Source organism: Rana temporaria, chromosome 1 (assembly GCF_905171775.1).
Source record: "Rana temporaria chromosome 1, aRanTem1.1, whole genome shotgun sequence".
NCBI classification, from domain to species: domain Eukaryota; kingdom Metazoa; phylum Chordata; class Amphibia; order Anura; family Ranidae; genus Rana; species Rana temporaria.
This window is the reverse complement of record NC_053489.1, coordinates 439980629-439997916: the sequence shown is the minus strand read 5'-3', so window position 1 is coordinate 439997916 and position 17288 is coordinate 439980629. Positions and strand designations below refer to the sequence as shown.

At 45.5% G+C, this 17288-nt stretch overlaps 2 protein-coding genes across 7 annotated transcripts in view; both read left to right on the top strand.

Annotated features, from left to right (window-relative positions):
* The window catches only part of WDFY3 (WD repeat and FYVE domain containing 3), a 365507-nt gene that overhangs the window by 60514 nt on the left and 287705 nt on the right, over window positions 1-17288 (top strand). The gene's annotated exons all lie outside the window — the stretch shown is intronic.
* On the top strand, window positions 4257-6300 carry LOC120915764. 2 transcript variants are annotated; one of them, XM_040326549.1, is made up of 3 exons: window positions 4257-5003; window positions 5082-5894; window positions 5939-6300. In XM_040326549.1, exons 1-3 carry the CDS (start codon window positions 4812-4814, stop codon window positions 6089-6091), a joined length of 1158 nt encoding a protein of 385 aa, XP_040182483.1. In that variant the 5' UTR covers window positions 4257-4811; the 3' UTR covers window positions 6092-6300. The 2 variants fall into 2 exon arrangements, with proteins under 2 accessions (XP_040182483.1, XP_040182492.1); XM_040326558.1 differs by having other exon boundaries at window positions 5082-6300.

Sequence of the window (17288 nt, the reverse complement as noted above, 5' to 3'; positions counted from 1 at the left end):
GTATACAAACGCACAAAAAAATGCCTGGAAAAAATGCTTAAAGAGAAACGTGGGATCAAAAATAAGAGAAAACTCTACTAGGTGGATGCTACATTTGTCCAGCTCTGCTTTCCCCAACTGAGAACTGAGCAATCAAACGCTAATCATTTGGGGCCAGATTCTCGTAGTTTTCCCGCGGCCGTAGCGTAAGCCATTTACACTACGCCGCCGCAACTTACTGGAGCATGTGCCATATTCCTCAAGCACTTGCTCCGTAGTTTGCGGCGGCGTAGTGTAAAAGGCCCGGTGTATCCCCGCGTAATTCAAAGGGGGCGGCTTATATTTAAATTAAGCGTGCCCCCGTGCCGATCGAACTGCGCATGCACCGGGCTAAAAATAGCCCAGTGCGCATGCTCCAGTTCTCGGCGGAAAACGTCAATGACGCCGACGTGTACGTCATTGACGTAAAGTCGTATTCGAGAACGACTTACGAAAACGACGTACCCGACGGGGAAAAAATGACGCGGACCCGATGCCATACTTAACATGGCATACGTCGGACTGGCGTAAGGTTACCCCTCATATAGCAGGGGTAACCTTACGCAAACGACGTAAGCGACGGTTACGCGACGCGATTTAGTTCGGGAATCGGCGTATCGGGCTCATTTGCATAAACAAATGAGACCTGAACGTAAACGCCACCTAGCGGCCGGCGGCGAATTACATTTAAGATCCGACAGTGCATCTATGCGAAAATGATTCTAGGAATCACTCGCATAGATATGCGGGTCAAAAAACAGATACGACGGAGTTTCCTGAGATACTCCGTCGTAACTCTTCTGAGAATATGGCCCTTAGTACTTGACCTTCAGTGTCAGTCACTGGCTCTCTGCTCTGCCCCTCCAGCACTCACTGGAGCGCCGAGCTGTGGCTGTGACCTGCCGGTCAGACATCTGGGTGGATCCCGGCTTCAAAGTCAGGATCCTTTCAGAGCCTGGACCAGCTATGTGACATCGGTCAAAATCAGGTTTTAGCCCACTGTCCCCTGAATACGGGTCACATCCGTGCAGAACTTATGCCTCGTTTCCACTGAGCAGGTTGGTTCGGTACGGTATTTTGAGTGTTTCCATTATGAAAGCTGCCCATACAACCGAACCATACCGCACCATTCGGGGTCCTGCTTCAGATATGGGGCCATAGAAAATGGTACGTGCGGTTAGGGCAGAGCTACTGGCGTCACACGATACATTCCACTGATTGGCGGACAGAAAAACGTCAATGCTCACGTCAAAGGAAAGCGCAAAACTAAACACTGTATGGCCCCTGGTGGTCCGACTTGCAGTGTAAAAGCTCACCTGAATAGGTCGAACTGAAAATTCAAACCGTACAGACCCGAACCGTTCCGCTCAGTGGAAACGAAGGCATAAGTGACCTACAGAAGTTTGGTCAAAATGGCTTTGGTCCTACTTCTCCTTTTTTTTTTTTTTTTTTTTTTTTAACCACTGAGGAGACCTTAACCAATTCAGTACTGGGCAAATTCACCCCCTTCCTGCTCAGGCCAATTTTCAGCTTTCCAAAATTTCCAATTTTCAGCTTTCAGCGCTGTCACACTTTGAATTGACAATTGCCCGGCCATGCAAAACTGTACCCATATTTATTTTTATCATTTTTGAGACTTTCTTTTGGTGGTATTTAATCACCACTGGGTTTTAATTTTTTTCTAAACAAAAAGACAGAAAATTTAGCAAAAATGTATTTTTTATTTTTTTGCAAATAAGCAATTTTTCTACTGCACTGATGGGTGCTGATGTTTTTAGTGCCCTGATTATCTGTGTAAATGTAAACTTTCAGAATTGCCGGTTACCAGCTCTCCTTTCCTCACACCAGGCACTGTGTGAGGAAAGGAATGCAGATAACCAGTTTGTGATTGGTCCTTTTTTTTTAGGCTCCATGTACACGGGACGTTTTTTACAACTGCTCCTAAATGATTAAACTTGCCGCATATACATGCCACGTTTTTTTTTTCTTTAAATGGGCAAAAGACGCCTTTAAACGAAACGCTGCTAAACGCAGGTTACCGCGTTTAGCATCTGAAACGTGGAAATCGTGCGTCTGAACCCATTTTTTTTTTTGCATTCAAAGAAACACTGTTAGCCACTTAAGGACCGTCTCCTGCACATATACGTCGGCAGAATGGCACAGCTGGGCACAGGCATGTACAGGTACGTCCTTTAAGAGCCCAGCCGTGGGTCGCGCACGTGAACGGTCCGAAGCTCCGTGGCCACGGTTTTGCAGACCCAATCACCGCCGATTGGGTCACCTTCCCCGTTCTTCACAGTGTCGCTGTCATTGATCGTCTGTTCCCTGATATAGGGAAAGACTATTAATGACGTCACATGTCCAGCCCCGCCTCCTTACAGTTAGAAACACATATGAGGTCACACTTAACCCCTACATCGCCCCTAGTGGTTAACTTCTAAACTGCAATTGTCATTTTCACAGTAATCAATGCATTTTTATAGCACTTTTTGCTGTGAAAATGACAATGCTCCCAAAAATGTGTCAAAGTTGTCCGATGTGTCCGCCATAATGTAGCAGTCACGAAAAAAATCACTGATCGCCGCCATTAATAGTAAAAAAATAATTATTAATAAAAATGCCATAAAACTATCCCCTATTTTGTAAACGCTCCTCTTTTTTTTTTTTTTTTTTTTTTTCAAAAATAGGTAGAAGAATACGTATCGGCCTAAACTGAGGAACATTTTTTTTTTTTTTTTTTTATATCTTTTTTGGGGATATTTATTATAGCAAAAAGTAAATATTGCATTTTTATTTTTTCAAAATCGTTGCTCCATTTTTGTTTATAGCGCAAAAAATAAAAACCACAGAGGTGATCAAATACCACCAAAAGAAAGCTCCATTTGTGGGGAAAAAAGGACGCCAAGTTTGTTTGGGAGCCACGTCGCACGTCTACGCAATTGTCAGTTAAAGCGACGCAGTGCCGAATCGCTAAAAGGGGCAAGGTCCTTAACCTGCATATTGGTCCGGGTATTAAGTGGTTAAACGCAACTGCCTAAAAACGGCAATAAACGAGACTGTGTACATAGTCGCATAAGATAACATTGCATGATTTCAGTTGAAAAAAGCATCCAACTGCCTCTGAACGTAAATTTTTTAACAGCGTCCCATGTACATGGGGCCTAACGCAATCTGTAATCAGGGTGTGCTTCGGCTGATTACTGAGTGCATCGGATGCATGCCCCAGGGGCGGTGTGGGGGATGCCCTCCCAGGACTGGACGCTGTAGCCATCCTTCTTCCCCTTTTTTTTCTTCTCTTTTTACCTCCCTCCCCCCCCCCCCTTTTTTTTCCAGGTCTCAGTGAACCCCCTTCAAATGAGAATTTATCGTAGGTTAGTGAGAAAAATACCCTGTATTTTGGGAAGAATGCCCTCCCTTTTTTTCAATGGTGATCAGAATGCTAGCCTTACAGACAAGCTACACAAGATCCCTGGTGTAATCTTTGGGACAGTTGGGAGCAGGTACAATTCAAACACCCTGAGGGTGAACAGTATGGGCACAGCATTTTTTTTTTTTTTTTTTTTTATATAGTATCCCTTTTATTAGAGAATTATGTATGCTGCCAATTATGTCCACTTCTTTTGACAGTGTTACTTGCTTGGCTGTCATGTTGATGCTCTTGGCTTTAATGCTCTGAGTCACTTATCCAGCACAGCTAGAGACATAAGGAATTTTGATTGCTTTAATGACACTGATTTATGGCATGTGTGTTCCCTGACTCCCAAAAGGTATTGAAGACACACACTATGCATTTTTAGAAGGAAGCCGGAAATAAAAGCCCTCAAAACGTCCCTCATGGCAAGTGTGTTCTATGCTCTGTCTCAGGGCTTGTGTTCCTTCAGCAAGTAGCCCAAAGCTGGCCATATACTAGTAGATTTTCAAACAAATGTTTATATGAAAGTTGAAAATACATGTTGTGTGATTAGTGCATTGCATACTAGTACATTATGTGAAATGTACCTGCAAACTAAGCCCTCAACGTTCCCCGCTAGAGGCCTCCATCTTTGCCCATCTTCCTTCCGGGTCTGCGAGCTTCCAGTCATGGCGCAGGGCCCTGAAGAAACGGCCCGTGCGGCTGTTCCTTCAGAGCGCATTCAAAATAATCAGCACAGTATACAGTTAATATCTCCTAAACGGTGCAAGTTTAGGAGATATTTACAGTACCTATAGGTAAGCCTTATTATAGGCTTACCTATAGGTACAAACAAACCAGCGGAGTTTACTTCCTCTTTAAGGTCACATGCACACTGGATGTTTATCTCTGATGCATGGAGATGTAGAGTTTTTAGCTGTGGACAGAGGGCACTGGTGCATGGTCCAGCCCCGCTGCCAACGGCCTGTCAAGCTCTGAGTTGTCATATCTGGAGTACAATGAAAGATCAGAAGCTTTGGGGGTATTTATTTCAAACTACTACAAAGTAAGCAAACTGTGTGGCTAGGTAGTGGACAAAGTTAATAGAGTTCTAGGGTGTATCACTAGAAGGCTCATCAGTAGGAGGAAGAAGGTCCTGATTCTAGGGTGTATCACTAAAAGGATCACTAGCAGGTGGAAGCAGGTCCCGATTCTATGGTGTATCACTAGCAGGTGGAATTAGGTCCTGATCCTAGGGTGTATCACTAGCAGGTGGAATGAGGTCCTGATCCTAGGGTGTATCACTAGCAGGTGGAATGAGGTACTGATCCTAGGGTGTATCACTAGCAGGTGGAATGAGGTACTGATTCTAGGGTGTATCACTAGCAGGTGGAAGGAGGTCATGATCCTAGGGTGTATCACTAGCAGGTGGAATGAGGTCCTGATTCTAGGGTGTATCACTAGCAGGTGGAATGAGGTCCTGATCCTAGGGTGTATCACTAGCAGGTGGAATGAGGTCCTGATCCTAGGGTGTATCACTAGCAGGTGGAAGGAGGTCATGATTCTAGGGTGTATCACTAGCAGGTGGAAGGAGGTCATGATTCTAGGGTGTATCACTAGCAGGTGGAATGAGGTCCTGATCCTAGGGTGTATCACTAGCAGGTGGAAGGAGGTCATGATTCTAGGGTGTATCACTAGAAGGCTCACCAGTAGGAGGAAGGAGGTCCTGATTCTAGGGTGTATCACTAGAAGGCTCACCAGTAGGAGGAAGGAGGTCCTGATCCTAGGGTGTATCACTAGCAGGTGGAATGAGGTCCTGATTCTAGGGTGTATCACTAGAAGGATCACTAGCAGGTGGAAGCAGGTCCCGATTCTATGGTGTATCACTAGCAGGTGGAATGAGGTCCTGATCCTAGGGTGTATCACTAGCAGGTGGAATGAGGTACTGATCCTAGGGTGTATCACTAGCAGGTGGAAGGAGGTCATGATCCTAGGGTGTATCACTAGCAGGTGGAATGAGGTCCTGATCCTAGGGTGTATCACTAGCAGGTGGAATGAGGTCCTGATTCTAGGGTGTATCACTAGCAGGTGGAATGAGGTCCTGATCCTAGGGTGTATCACTAGCAGGTGGAAGGAGGTCATGATTCTAGGGTGTATCACTAGCAGGTGGAAGGAGGTCATGATTCTAGGGTGTATCACTAGAAGGCTCACCAGTAGGAGGAAGGAGGTCCTGATTCTAGGGTGTATCACTAGAAGGCTCACCAGTAGGAGGAAGGAGGTCCTGATCCTAGGGTGTATCACTAGCAGGTGGAATGAGGTCCTGATTCTAGGGTGTATCACTAGAAGGATCACTAGCAGGTGGAAGCAGGTCCCGATTCTATGGTGTATCACTAGCAGGTGGAATGAGGTCCTGATCCTAGGGTGTATCACTAGCAGGTGGAATGAGGTCCTGATCCTAGGGTGTATCACTAGCAGGTGGAAGGAGGTCATGATTCTAGGGTGTATCACTAGAAGGCTCACCAGTAGGAGGTCATGATTCTAGGGTGTATCACTAGAAGGCTCACCAGTAGGAGGAAGGAGGTCCTGATTCTAGGGTGTATCACTAGAAGGCTCACCAGTAGGAGGAAGGAGGTCCTGATTCTAGGGTGTATCACTAGAAGGCTCACCAGTAGGAGGTCATGATTCTAGGGTGTATCACTAGAAGGCTCACCAGTAGGAGGAAGGAGGTCCTGATTCTAGGGTGTATCACTAGAAGGCTCACCAGTAGGAGGAAGGAGGTCCTGATTCTAGGGTGTATCACTAGAAGGCTCACCAGTAGGAGGAAGAAGGTCCTGATTCTAGGGTGTATCACTAGAAGGATCACTAGCAGGTGGAAGGAGGTCCTGATTAAGGCTGGGTTCACACTACTACACTACTTTCATCCTACTTTGCTCTGCTACATTGGTCCTACATTTATCTACATTGGTCCTACATCCATCCTACTTTCATGAACAGGATACTACTTTGGTCCGACTTCAATGATATTCAATGGGCCTGAAGTAGGATCAATGTAGGACCAAAAGTAGTACAGGGAGCATTTTCAAAGTCGGACCAACTTGTGTAGGACGCTACAAGACGCTCATAGGGAAACATTGAACACAGAGCAAAGTAGGATGAAAGTAGTGTAGTAGTGTGAACCCAGCCTCTAGGTGTATCACTAGAAGGCTCACCAACAGGAGGAAGAAGGTTCTGATTCTAGGTTCTGATTCTAGGGTGTATCACTAGAAGGATCACTAGCAGGTGGAAGGAGGTCCTGATTCTAGGGTGTTTCACTAGCAGGTGGAAGGAGGTCCTGATTCTAGGGTGTATCACTAGAAGGATCACTAGCAGGTGGAAGAAGGTCCTAATTCCACTATATATAATATAGATATTTAGTTAGACCTCATTTAGCTTTCTATACTTCTTTAGTGGGGCTTTCCCCCGCATTGAAAGGGTTAAATGCTCATTGACTTAATGTGTCTTGGATATTTTTGAAAAAGCTGTTTTTTACTTACCAACCGGCTCCTCTGCGCCTCTAGGCCAGTCCCTGCAATCTCTTCTCCCTTACACTCTGGTGGTCCAAGGTGGTGTGTGTTTTTTGTTTTGTTTCTTTTTTGTCAAGGAGCTGGGCGTTAAGAAGCCCATCTCCTAACAGGACAAGGCTGTACCCGAGTCCAGTAAGCAGCAGTAAGGCTGTGAGTGCAGGGAGCAGGCGACGTGCGTCATGTCACTTGTGCTGACGTGACACAGTAATGTGTTGAAGCGTGCACTTTCGGAGCAATTGCTTTAATCCTTTTTTATGCAATTTAACAACTATGAGAAGATTTGCATTATTTCAGCTGCAGGTTTTCCTATTAATTTATATTCTAAGGCGTAATCTTATGTGAATAACAATAAATAACCAATGCAGTATTAGGAGCTTGGTAGACTGTATTTGTGTTAGAAGAATAATTAGTACATCGGATAGGATGGTTAGATAATTACATTACTGGTGGGTATGAACCTTCTGTCTTTCAGCCATAAGTGTAATGTGATTTAGAACATGGAATTTTAAATTGAATTTTTATTCATTTTAAGAATAAATCTAGAGACCAAAAAAAAAGTGAAGCGAGGGTTTGTATCGGCTGTAAAGATTACATTACAGGCTTATTGTGCTGAGATGGAATAACTTTTCAAATCGAAGTAAACCTTAAAAAACAGAACAAAGAAAAACGTGGCATTAATGGAAAAAAATATTAATTTATTTATATACCGTGTGCATGAATACCTTTATTCATACACGCGCGCGCGCACACACACACACACACACACACACACACACACACACACACACACACACACACACACACACACATATATACAGTGGGGAAAATAAGTATTTGAACACCCTGCTATTTTGCAAGTTCTCCCACTTGGAAATCATGGAGGGGTCTGAAATTGTTATCGTAGGTGCATGTCCACTGTGAGAGACATAATCAAAAAAAAAAAATCCAGAAATCACAATGTATGATTTTTTTAACTATTTATTTGTATGATACAGCTGCAAATAAGTATTTGAACATCTGAGAAAATCAATGTTAATATTTGGTACAGTAGCCTTTGTTTGCAATTACAGAGGTCAAACGTTTCTTGTAGTTTTTCACCAGGTTTGCACACACTGGAGGAGGGATTTTGGCCCACTCCTCCACACAGATCTTCTCTAGATCAGTCAGGTTTCTGGGCTGTCGCTGAGAAACACGGAGTTTGAGCTCCCTCCAAAGATTCTCTATTGGGTTTAGGTCTGGAGACTTACTAGGCCACGCCAGAACCTTGATATACTTCTTACAGAGCCACTCCTTGGTTATCCTGGCTGTGTGCTTCGGGTCATTGTCATGTTGGAAGACCCAGCCACGACCCATCTTCAAAGCTCTAACTAAGGGAAGGAGGTTGTTGCCCAAAATCTCGCAATACAAGGCCCCGGTCATCCTCTCCTTAATACAGTGCAGTCGCCCTGTCCCATGTGCAGAAAAACCCCCCCAAAGCATGATGCTACCACCCCCATGCTTCACAGTGGGGATGGTGTTCTTGGGATGGTACTCATCATTCTTCTTCCTCCAAACACGGTTAGTGGAATTATGACCAAAAAGTTCTATTTTGGTCTCATCTGACCACATGACTTTCTCCCATGACTCCTCTGGATCATCCAAATGGTCATCGGCAAACTTAAGACGGGCCTTGACATGTGCTGGTTTAAGCAGGGGAACCATCCGTGCCATGCATGATTTCAAACCATGACGTCTTAGTGTATTACCAACAGTAACCTTGGAAACGGTGGTCTCAGCTCTTTTCAGGTCATTGACCAGCTCCTCCCGTGTAGTCCTGGGCTGATTTCTCACCTTTCTTAGGATCATTGAGACCCCACGAGGTGAGATTTTGCATGGAGCCCCAGTCCGAGGGAGATTGACAGTCATGTTTAGCTTCTTCCAGTTTCTAATGATTGCTCCAACAGTGGACCTTTTTTCACCAAGCTGCTTGGCAATTTCCCTGTAGCCCTTTCCAGCCTTGTGGAGGTGTACAATTTTGTCTCTAGTGTCTTTGGACAGCTCTTTGGTCTTGGCCATGTTAGTAGTTGGATTCTTACTGATTGTATGGGGTGGACCGGTGTCTTTATGCAGCTAATGACCTCAAACAGGTGCATCTAATTTAGGATAATAAATGGAGTGGAGGTGGACATTTTAAAGGCAGACTAACAGGTCTTTGAGGGTCAGAATTCTAGCTGATAGACAGGTGTTCAAATACTTATTTGCAGCTGTATCATACAAATAAATAGTTAAAAAATCATAAATTGTGATTTCTGGAATTTTTTTTTTGATTATGTCTCTCACAGTGGACATGCACCTACGATGACAATTTCAGACCCCTCCATGATTTCCAAGTGGGAGAACTTGCAAAATAGCAGGGTGTTCAAATACTTATTTTCCTCACTGTATATATATATATATATATATATATATATATATATATATATATATATAATTTTTTTTTTACGTCTTTTTTCACGCATGCTCAGAAGCAAGTTATGAGACGGGGAAATTGGCAAAAGCAGCCCAAAGGGTGGCGCCATTCGAATGGAACTTCCCCTTTATAGTGCCGTTGTACGTCACCGCTCTTTGCTCAAGCATTTTTTTCATGAACGTGTGTGTGCAAGGCAGGCTCGCGACAAATCGCATAGGGAAAAACATTTTTTTTATTTTTCATGACGTGAATAACGGTCGTGTGTATGCAGCATAAGACCCCTTTCACTCATTCATTTCAGTGTGACTTTTTTAACACTGTGACGGTGCGCTCGCGGGACGGGAAAAGTCCTGCAAGCAGCACCTTTTTTGGGGCGGTTTGGGAGCACTGTATACAAAACGTCCCTGCCGATTGGAATGAATGGGCAGCACTTTCAAAGTCCTGCAAAACGAGAGTTTTTTTTTTTTCTTTAACCCCTTCTTTGGGGTTAAAAGTGTTCCGCTAGCGATCGAAAAGGGCCGCTTAAGGCTCAGTTTCCACTAGTGTGACTTGTCATGCGACTTGGGACTGCAAAGTCGTCTGACAAGTCGTACCCCATTGTTTTCCAATAAGTACTGTTCATATCTGTGTGACTTCAAAGTAGTCCCTGCACTACTTTGGTCCCACTTTGATGTGACTTGAGGTCCATAGACCTCAAGAATACACAGGCATTGCTTCAAGTCACATCAAAATCACGGTAAAATCGACTTTTGAGTTGGATTAGTGGAAAACCTAGCCTAAACAGCGCTAAAGCGCCACACGTTTTTTCTATGGCCCCAGTGTGTAAGATGTCGAAGGCAGGCCAAAGACTGTAAATTTCTTTCCTGCAACCACGGTGGGGTGGATGGGTCGGGAGGATAGAAGACAGTGATGACCAGTATGTTTTGATCTCTCGTTTGTATTGCTGTCCCAGTGATGGCACTTTTAAATGTTTTGTCTAAAATTTTGACTAAAACTTTGCGTGGTGACAACTTCATTTTGGTATGCTGTTTTAACAAAAGTGTATTTTTTTTTTTTTTTTTTTTTTTTTTATGTGATTTTGTTTGTGAGGCTAGGCACTAATGGGACCTTTTTTTAAAGTTTAATGGCATGCCCAGTATTTTATTTGTCTGTTGGTATTGCATGCAGTATTTGGCTATGTGAGTGATTTCTGCACATGGTTTTAGGTAGTGGTATTGGGTACACATGTTCAATTGCTTGGTAACACAAACTGCTACTCGGCCCATTGCATGACAGCAACACAGTTTACAGAGAATGGTCCGAAAAAAAGTGCCCAGTGAGTGGCATTTGTGCAGATGAAAATGCCTTGTTGAGGTCAGAGGAGAATGGGCAAGGAATGCGGAATACCATCTCCGAACTTTGAAGCAGATGCCACTCCTGTTCGCTAAGAACTGGAAACTGAGGCTACAATTTGAACAGCTTCGCCAATATTGGACAATAGAAGATTGGAAAACTTTACCTGGTCTGATGACATTCGGACAGTAGGGTCAGAATTGGGTGCAAATATGAAAGCATGGATCCATCCTGCCTGTATCAACGGTTCAGACTGCTGGTGGTGATATAATGGTGTGGGGGATATTTTTCTGGCACACTTTAGGCCCCTTAGTACCAATTGAGCATTGTTTAAATGCCAAGGCCTACCAGAGTATTGTTGCTGACCATGTCCATCCCTTTATGACTACAGTGTACTCCTCTTCTGATGGCTACTTCCAGCAGGGTAACGCAGCATGTCACAAAGTTCAAATCGTCTCACACTCGTTTCTTGAGCATGACAAAGATTTCACTGTACTCCAATGGTCTCCACAGTCACCAGATCTCAATCCAATAGAGCACTATTGGGATGTGATGGAATGGGAGATTTGCATCATGGATGTGCAGCTGACAATTTTCCAGCAACTGCTTTGAAGCTATCATGTTAATATAGACCTTTTTTAAAGCATGAATAACAGTACAGTACTTATGCTTTGTAATTTGGCCCCTTGTATAATCTAAAATACCTGGTTGATCCTGCCTGGTGCTGCCCTCCCCTTTGTAAACTTACCACTGTTTATCATGGCTGCTGAGCCCTGGCACCTTGGTCAGTTTACTTGCCTCCGTCATCTCGCTGTCCCTCTTATTTTCTTTTCTCCTCTCCCTCCCCTCCTTTGCCTGTCAGCCCCTCCTGCTGCTAAAGTTATCTGGCTATTTTAATGCAAATCCTCTGTGTTCCATAACATTATGTGCCCAGTGTATGTTTTTAAAAAAAATTGCTGGTTTATACCTTAATTCAAAGCCCTGCTTGGCGCTTATATGACTGCTCTCCTCCCAGCTCACGTCGGCAGGGGATTCCCAGCCCCACCCGCTGTTGCTGTCGTATAGGAGAGGAGGGGATGAGTGGGGCGAGCACTGGAACGCCAAGCAGTGCTCTGAAATAAGGTATAGACCGGCAATTCTTTTTTATAAAACGCATACACTGGGCACATAATTTTATGGAACACAGGGGATTTTATGTCTTTTCAACCGCTTTAAGGCAGTTCTGAAGGCAAACGCAACCTCCGCGTGCTTAACAAACCCTGCGTGCAACCTCACCTTGTTGACGGAACAACAATTCCCCCACCTCCCTTACAAAGTAGGACATACATTTTTGAGGGAGTGTATGATAAGTTTTCATGTCACAACCACTGTCTCCAGTAGAGCAGATAGTAAGCACACTCCACTGGCCACCCAATGAAACCGAACCAATACTTTTATTTTAAGATTATAGGCAGGCATTGATGCCAGTCCGAAAGATTCTTTGGAGGGATCAAAACAAAAGAAAAACAGACCCTCAAAGTGTAACCCCATTTATTAGCATGTAAGCTCACAGGAGCAGGGCCCTCTAGTGGCATTGGGGGTCCTGAGGGGGGCGGGAGCCCCGAGCGGGTCCTTAAAAAGCTCTGGGTCTCGGGCATTCACTGTAAGAAGGTACCTGCTCAGGCGTGCGGCTCTCCTCTCCAGGCTCTGGCTGCCTGCGATGATGATGGGCGTGCCGCACACTACGACTGAGCTGCAGGACACCTGAAGTATAGTGTAATGGTCATGTAGGTGAGTTTAGTGGTCAGCATTGATGGGTACTGGTAAGCTGGTAAGCCAGGCAGCAACCAGCAAGTGAGCTTAGCCCCTGGTCTTTTTGCCACCTAGCAACACCTTTGCTCCTAACCCTCTTGTATTGAATTGTGTTATTACTGTGTTGTCGCACAATAAAGATGGTGATTTAATAGTTTGAATTTATTATTATTCTCCTTTTTTATGGTTGGATATATTGGCTGTATGAATTAGTATTGATTGATTTAATATGATCTAAAACTATTTACACATTTTGTTTAATTTTAATCAAAAGACGATTGCTGTATATAAATATTGTAAGAAATAAAAATATTGCATTGAGTACTACTCAGTAGAAATTTGCCTACCAAGAATTGTTGAGCCCTGTGTTTTTTAAACCAGCGTCTATAAGTGTGGCGATTCTGTCTATGGCAACCAATCGGGCCTCTGTTATAATTTTTCTGATGTCAAATTCTTATAGGAGGGGGTAGATGATTAGTTTTTTTCCAAAAAACTTCTCTCCTTGATTCCAGTTTTTCTATGGAAGGCTGGTATTTATTGTACCACACAAGGCAAATACAACAAAGCTTCTTAAATGTGCGTTTAGCCAAGATATGAATTTTGAGCTGCTTGGGAACACAATGGAGCGTTTTGTGCTTCCTCTGCCCTGTACGAAAGGCAGATGGTTTAAAATACAGTCACCACTTTGTACTTGCGTTATAAGCTGATGTAAAGGCAGCATTATTCATAAACTGCTTTTTCCAATATGTTCTACCAAACAAAAGGAACAGCTCCCTGCACTCATCTCTATTCATGCAGAAAGCTTGATAAAATAAAGCGGCTGAGTGTTGGTGTCAAGGTTGGAAATGGAGTGGCAAATGTTTGGCTGCCCAAGAGGCATTCATACTCCCTGGTAGACGAAATGTTAATATGTGGTGTTCAGCTGGTCCACCACACACTCTAAAACTTCTCAATGTGATTCTACTCATTACTGATTGAGTACATATGGGGCTCTCTCTTGATGACTTTTTTTAAGTGACGTTTACCATGACAACTTTTTTTTTTTTTTGTGTGTGTATATAGGATAACACCATTTAGCTTCTAGGACAGGGGTCTCAAACTCAAATTACCTGAGGGCCACAAGACAAGTTTCCATATCCCATGGGGGGCCGCATGCAAACTTTCAAACTTCAAAAACAGTACTGGTGTCAGCGAACGCATTATTAACCCTGACCACTACACTGCACACTGACCACTACACTACACACTGACCACTCACCATCAGGGTACAGCACAACAGGGCACAGCACACATGAGTGCACAGCACACATCAGGGTACAAAGCCCAGCACATCAGGGTACAGGGCACATCAGAGCACAGCACATAGGGGTACAGCACAACAGGCCACATCAGGGTGCACGGCACATTAGGGCAGGGCATATCAGGACAGGGCACAGTGCAGGACATGGCACGGCACATCAGGACATGGCACATCAGGGTACAGGGCACATGAAACAGCACATCAGGGTACAAAGCCCAGCACATCAGGGTACATGGGCCACATCAGGGTACATGGGGCACATCAGGGCACATGGGGCATATCAGGGCACATGGGGCACACCAGGGAACCTGGGACACACCAGGGAACATGGGGCACATGAGAGCACATCAGGGCACATGGCACATCAGGGTACAGGACATGGCACATCAGGGCACAGCACATCAGAACAGGGCACATGGCACATCAGGGTACAGGGCACATGAAACAGCACATCAGGGTACAAAGCCCAGCACATCAGGGTACCCCATGTACCCTGATGTGCTGGGCTTTGTACCCTGATGTTCTGTTTCATGTGCCCTGTACCCTGATGTGCCATGTGCCCTGATGTGCTGGGCTTTGTACCCTGATGTGCTGTTTCATGTGCCCTGTACCCTGATGTGCCCTGTCCTGATGTGCTGTGCCCTGATGTGCCATGTCCTGTACCCTGATGTGCCATGTGCCCTGTCCTGATGTGCTGTGCCCCATGTTCCCTGGTGTGCCCCATGTTCCCTGGTGTGCCCCATGTTCCCTGGTGTGCCCCATGTTCCCTGGTGTGCCCCATGTTCCCTGATTGTGCCCTGATTTGCTCTCATGTGCCCCATGGCACATCAGGGTACATGGGCCACATCAGGGCACAATCAGAGCACATGGGGCATATCAGGGCACATGGGGCACATCAGGGCACATGGGGCACATCAGGGCACATGGGGCACAGCACATCAGGACAGGGCACATGGCACATCAGGGTACAGGGCACAGGGTACCCTGATGTACAGAGCCCAGCACGTGAGGGTACATGAGGCACATGAGGGTACATATGGCACATTGGGGTACATGGGGCACATCAGGACACATCGGGAGCACATGGGAGCACATCAGGGCACATGGGAGCACATCAGGGCACATGAGAGCACATCAGGGCACATGTCCTGATGTGCCATGTCCTGTACCCTGATGTGCCATGTGCCCTGTCCTGATGTGCTGTGCCCCATGTTCCCTGATGTGCTCTCATGTGCCCCACGTTCCCTGGTGTGCCCCATGTTCCCTGGTGTGCACCATGTTCCCTGATTGTGCCCATATGTGCTCTCATGTGCCCCATGGCACATCAGGGTACATGGGCCACATCAGGGCACAATCGGAGCACATGGGGCATATCAGGGCACATGGAGCACATACGAGCACACCAGGGCACAATCAGGGAACATGGGGCACATCAGGGCACAATCAGGGAACATGGGGCACATCAGGACAGGGCACATGGCACATCAGGGCACAGGGTACCCTGATGTACAGAGCCCAGCACATGAGGCACATGAGGGTACATGGCACATCGGAGCACATGGGAGCACATGAGAGCACATGAGGGCACATGAGAGCACATGAGGGCACATGAGAGCACACCGGGGCACACGTAGCGCTGGAAGTGTCTGTCATAAGTTCACTTGTTTCTCATGTCACGCTGCTACTCCCCGGCAGCCCCCCACCCCCTCTCTTCTCGTCCATCTCAGATGATGTCACAAGCAAATGGGGATGGACAAGAAGAGAGGAGGGGCCGCCGGGGGGTAGCAGTGTGACATGAGAGACAAGTGAACTTATGACAGACGCTTCCTGCGCTACTCTTCATGCACCTCGATCTACACTTCCGCGGCACCCGCCCTGCCTGCGGGCCATTTAAAACTGGTCCGCGGGCCGAACAATTTGCCCGCGGGCCGGTACTTTGAGACCCCTGTTCTAGGAGCTTAAAAAATGCTAGTGTGCATGGAGCCTTACAGCTTTGGAGCGAGACAAAAAAAAACGTACAGATAGATATAAGTGCTTTGTTCAGATTTCATGACTGGGGTTTACAACCACTTAAACAACCTGAGGTTAGAAGCTGATTGTTTTCTATGCAGAAGTGAGCCTGCTTTTGCGCACTCCAGCTTTAGTAAATAAACCCCATAGTGTCAACTTTGCTAAACCTTACTGTAGATGGATTAACCACTTCCCGACCGCTGCACGCCGTTTTACGTCGGCAGAAAGGCACGGGCAGACAAATGTACATCCCTTTGAATTTGCCACCTAGTGGGAGTTTGCCCCGTGGGTCCTGCAAGCTCTATGTTCGCCAGCAGCCCAAGATTGCGGTGAGTGGAGGCAGAATGGGGAGATGTAAACAAGGCATTTCCCTGTTCTTCCTAGTGACATGACGGGATCTACTGCTCCCTGCCATCGGAAGTAAGTAATCTCTGTCATGTCAGTGGTAGCCCCCCCCCCCAGTTAGAATCACTCCCTAGGACACACTTAACCCCTTGATTGCCCCCTAGTGTTTAACCCCTTCCCTGCCGGTGTCATTTATTCAGTAATCGTGGCTATTTGTAGCTTTGATCGCTGTATAAATGACAATGGTCCCAAAATAGTCTCAAGTGTCCGATGTGTCCGCCATAATGTCACAGTTCCGATAAAAATCGCAGATCGCCGTCATTGCTAGTAAAAAAATAATAATTAAAATGCCATTAAACTAGCCCCTATTTTGTAGGTGCTATAACTTTTGCGCAAACAAATCAATATTTGCTTATTGCGATTTTTATATTTTTGGTTAAAAAAATGCAGAATACATATTAGTTTTTTGGAATATTTATTATAGCAAAAAGTTAATTGATATTGGGGCAGATCCTCATACAGCGGCGCATTTATGCACCGGGCGTAGCGTATCTAAGATGCACTACGCCGCCGTAACTTACTTTTTTTTTTAATCCACAAAGAATCCACCCTGTAAGTTACGGCGGCGTAGTGTATCTTTGGCGGCGTAATGGCGCGCCATTCAAATCTCTGTGATGGGGGCGTGTTTTATGTAAACACGTCGTGACCCGGCGTAAACAACGTTTTTTTAACTGCGCATGCGCCGTCCGTGGGGGTATCCCAGTGCGCATGCTCAAAATTAACCCAGGACAAGCCAATGCTTTCCGACGGTGACGTCATTCTACGCAAATCCCTATTCGCGAACGACTTGCGCAAACAACGTAAAAATTTCAAATTTCTACGCGGGAAGGATGGCCATACTTAACATTGAGTACGCCTCATAACAGTAGCTTTAACTATACGCCGGAAAAAATGCCTTGGCATATTTATAATGAAGGCAGCACAAGGGCCGACCAGACCAAACTCTGTATTGTGAAATCTAGCTCCTCTGTACCTGTGGTTAAAGTGGGACAGGATTTGCATCGTACATTACCCAGCAAAGTACATATA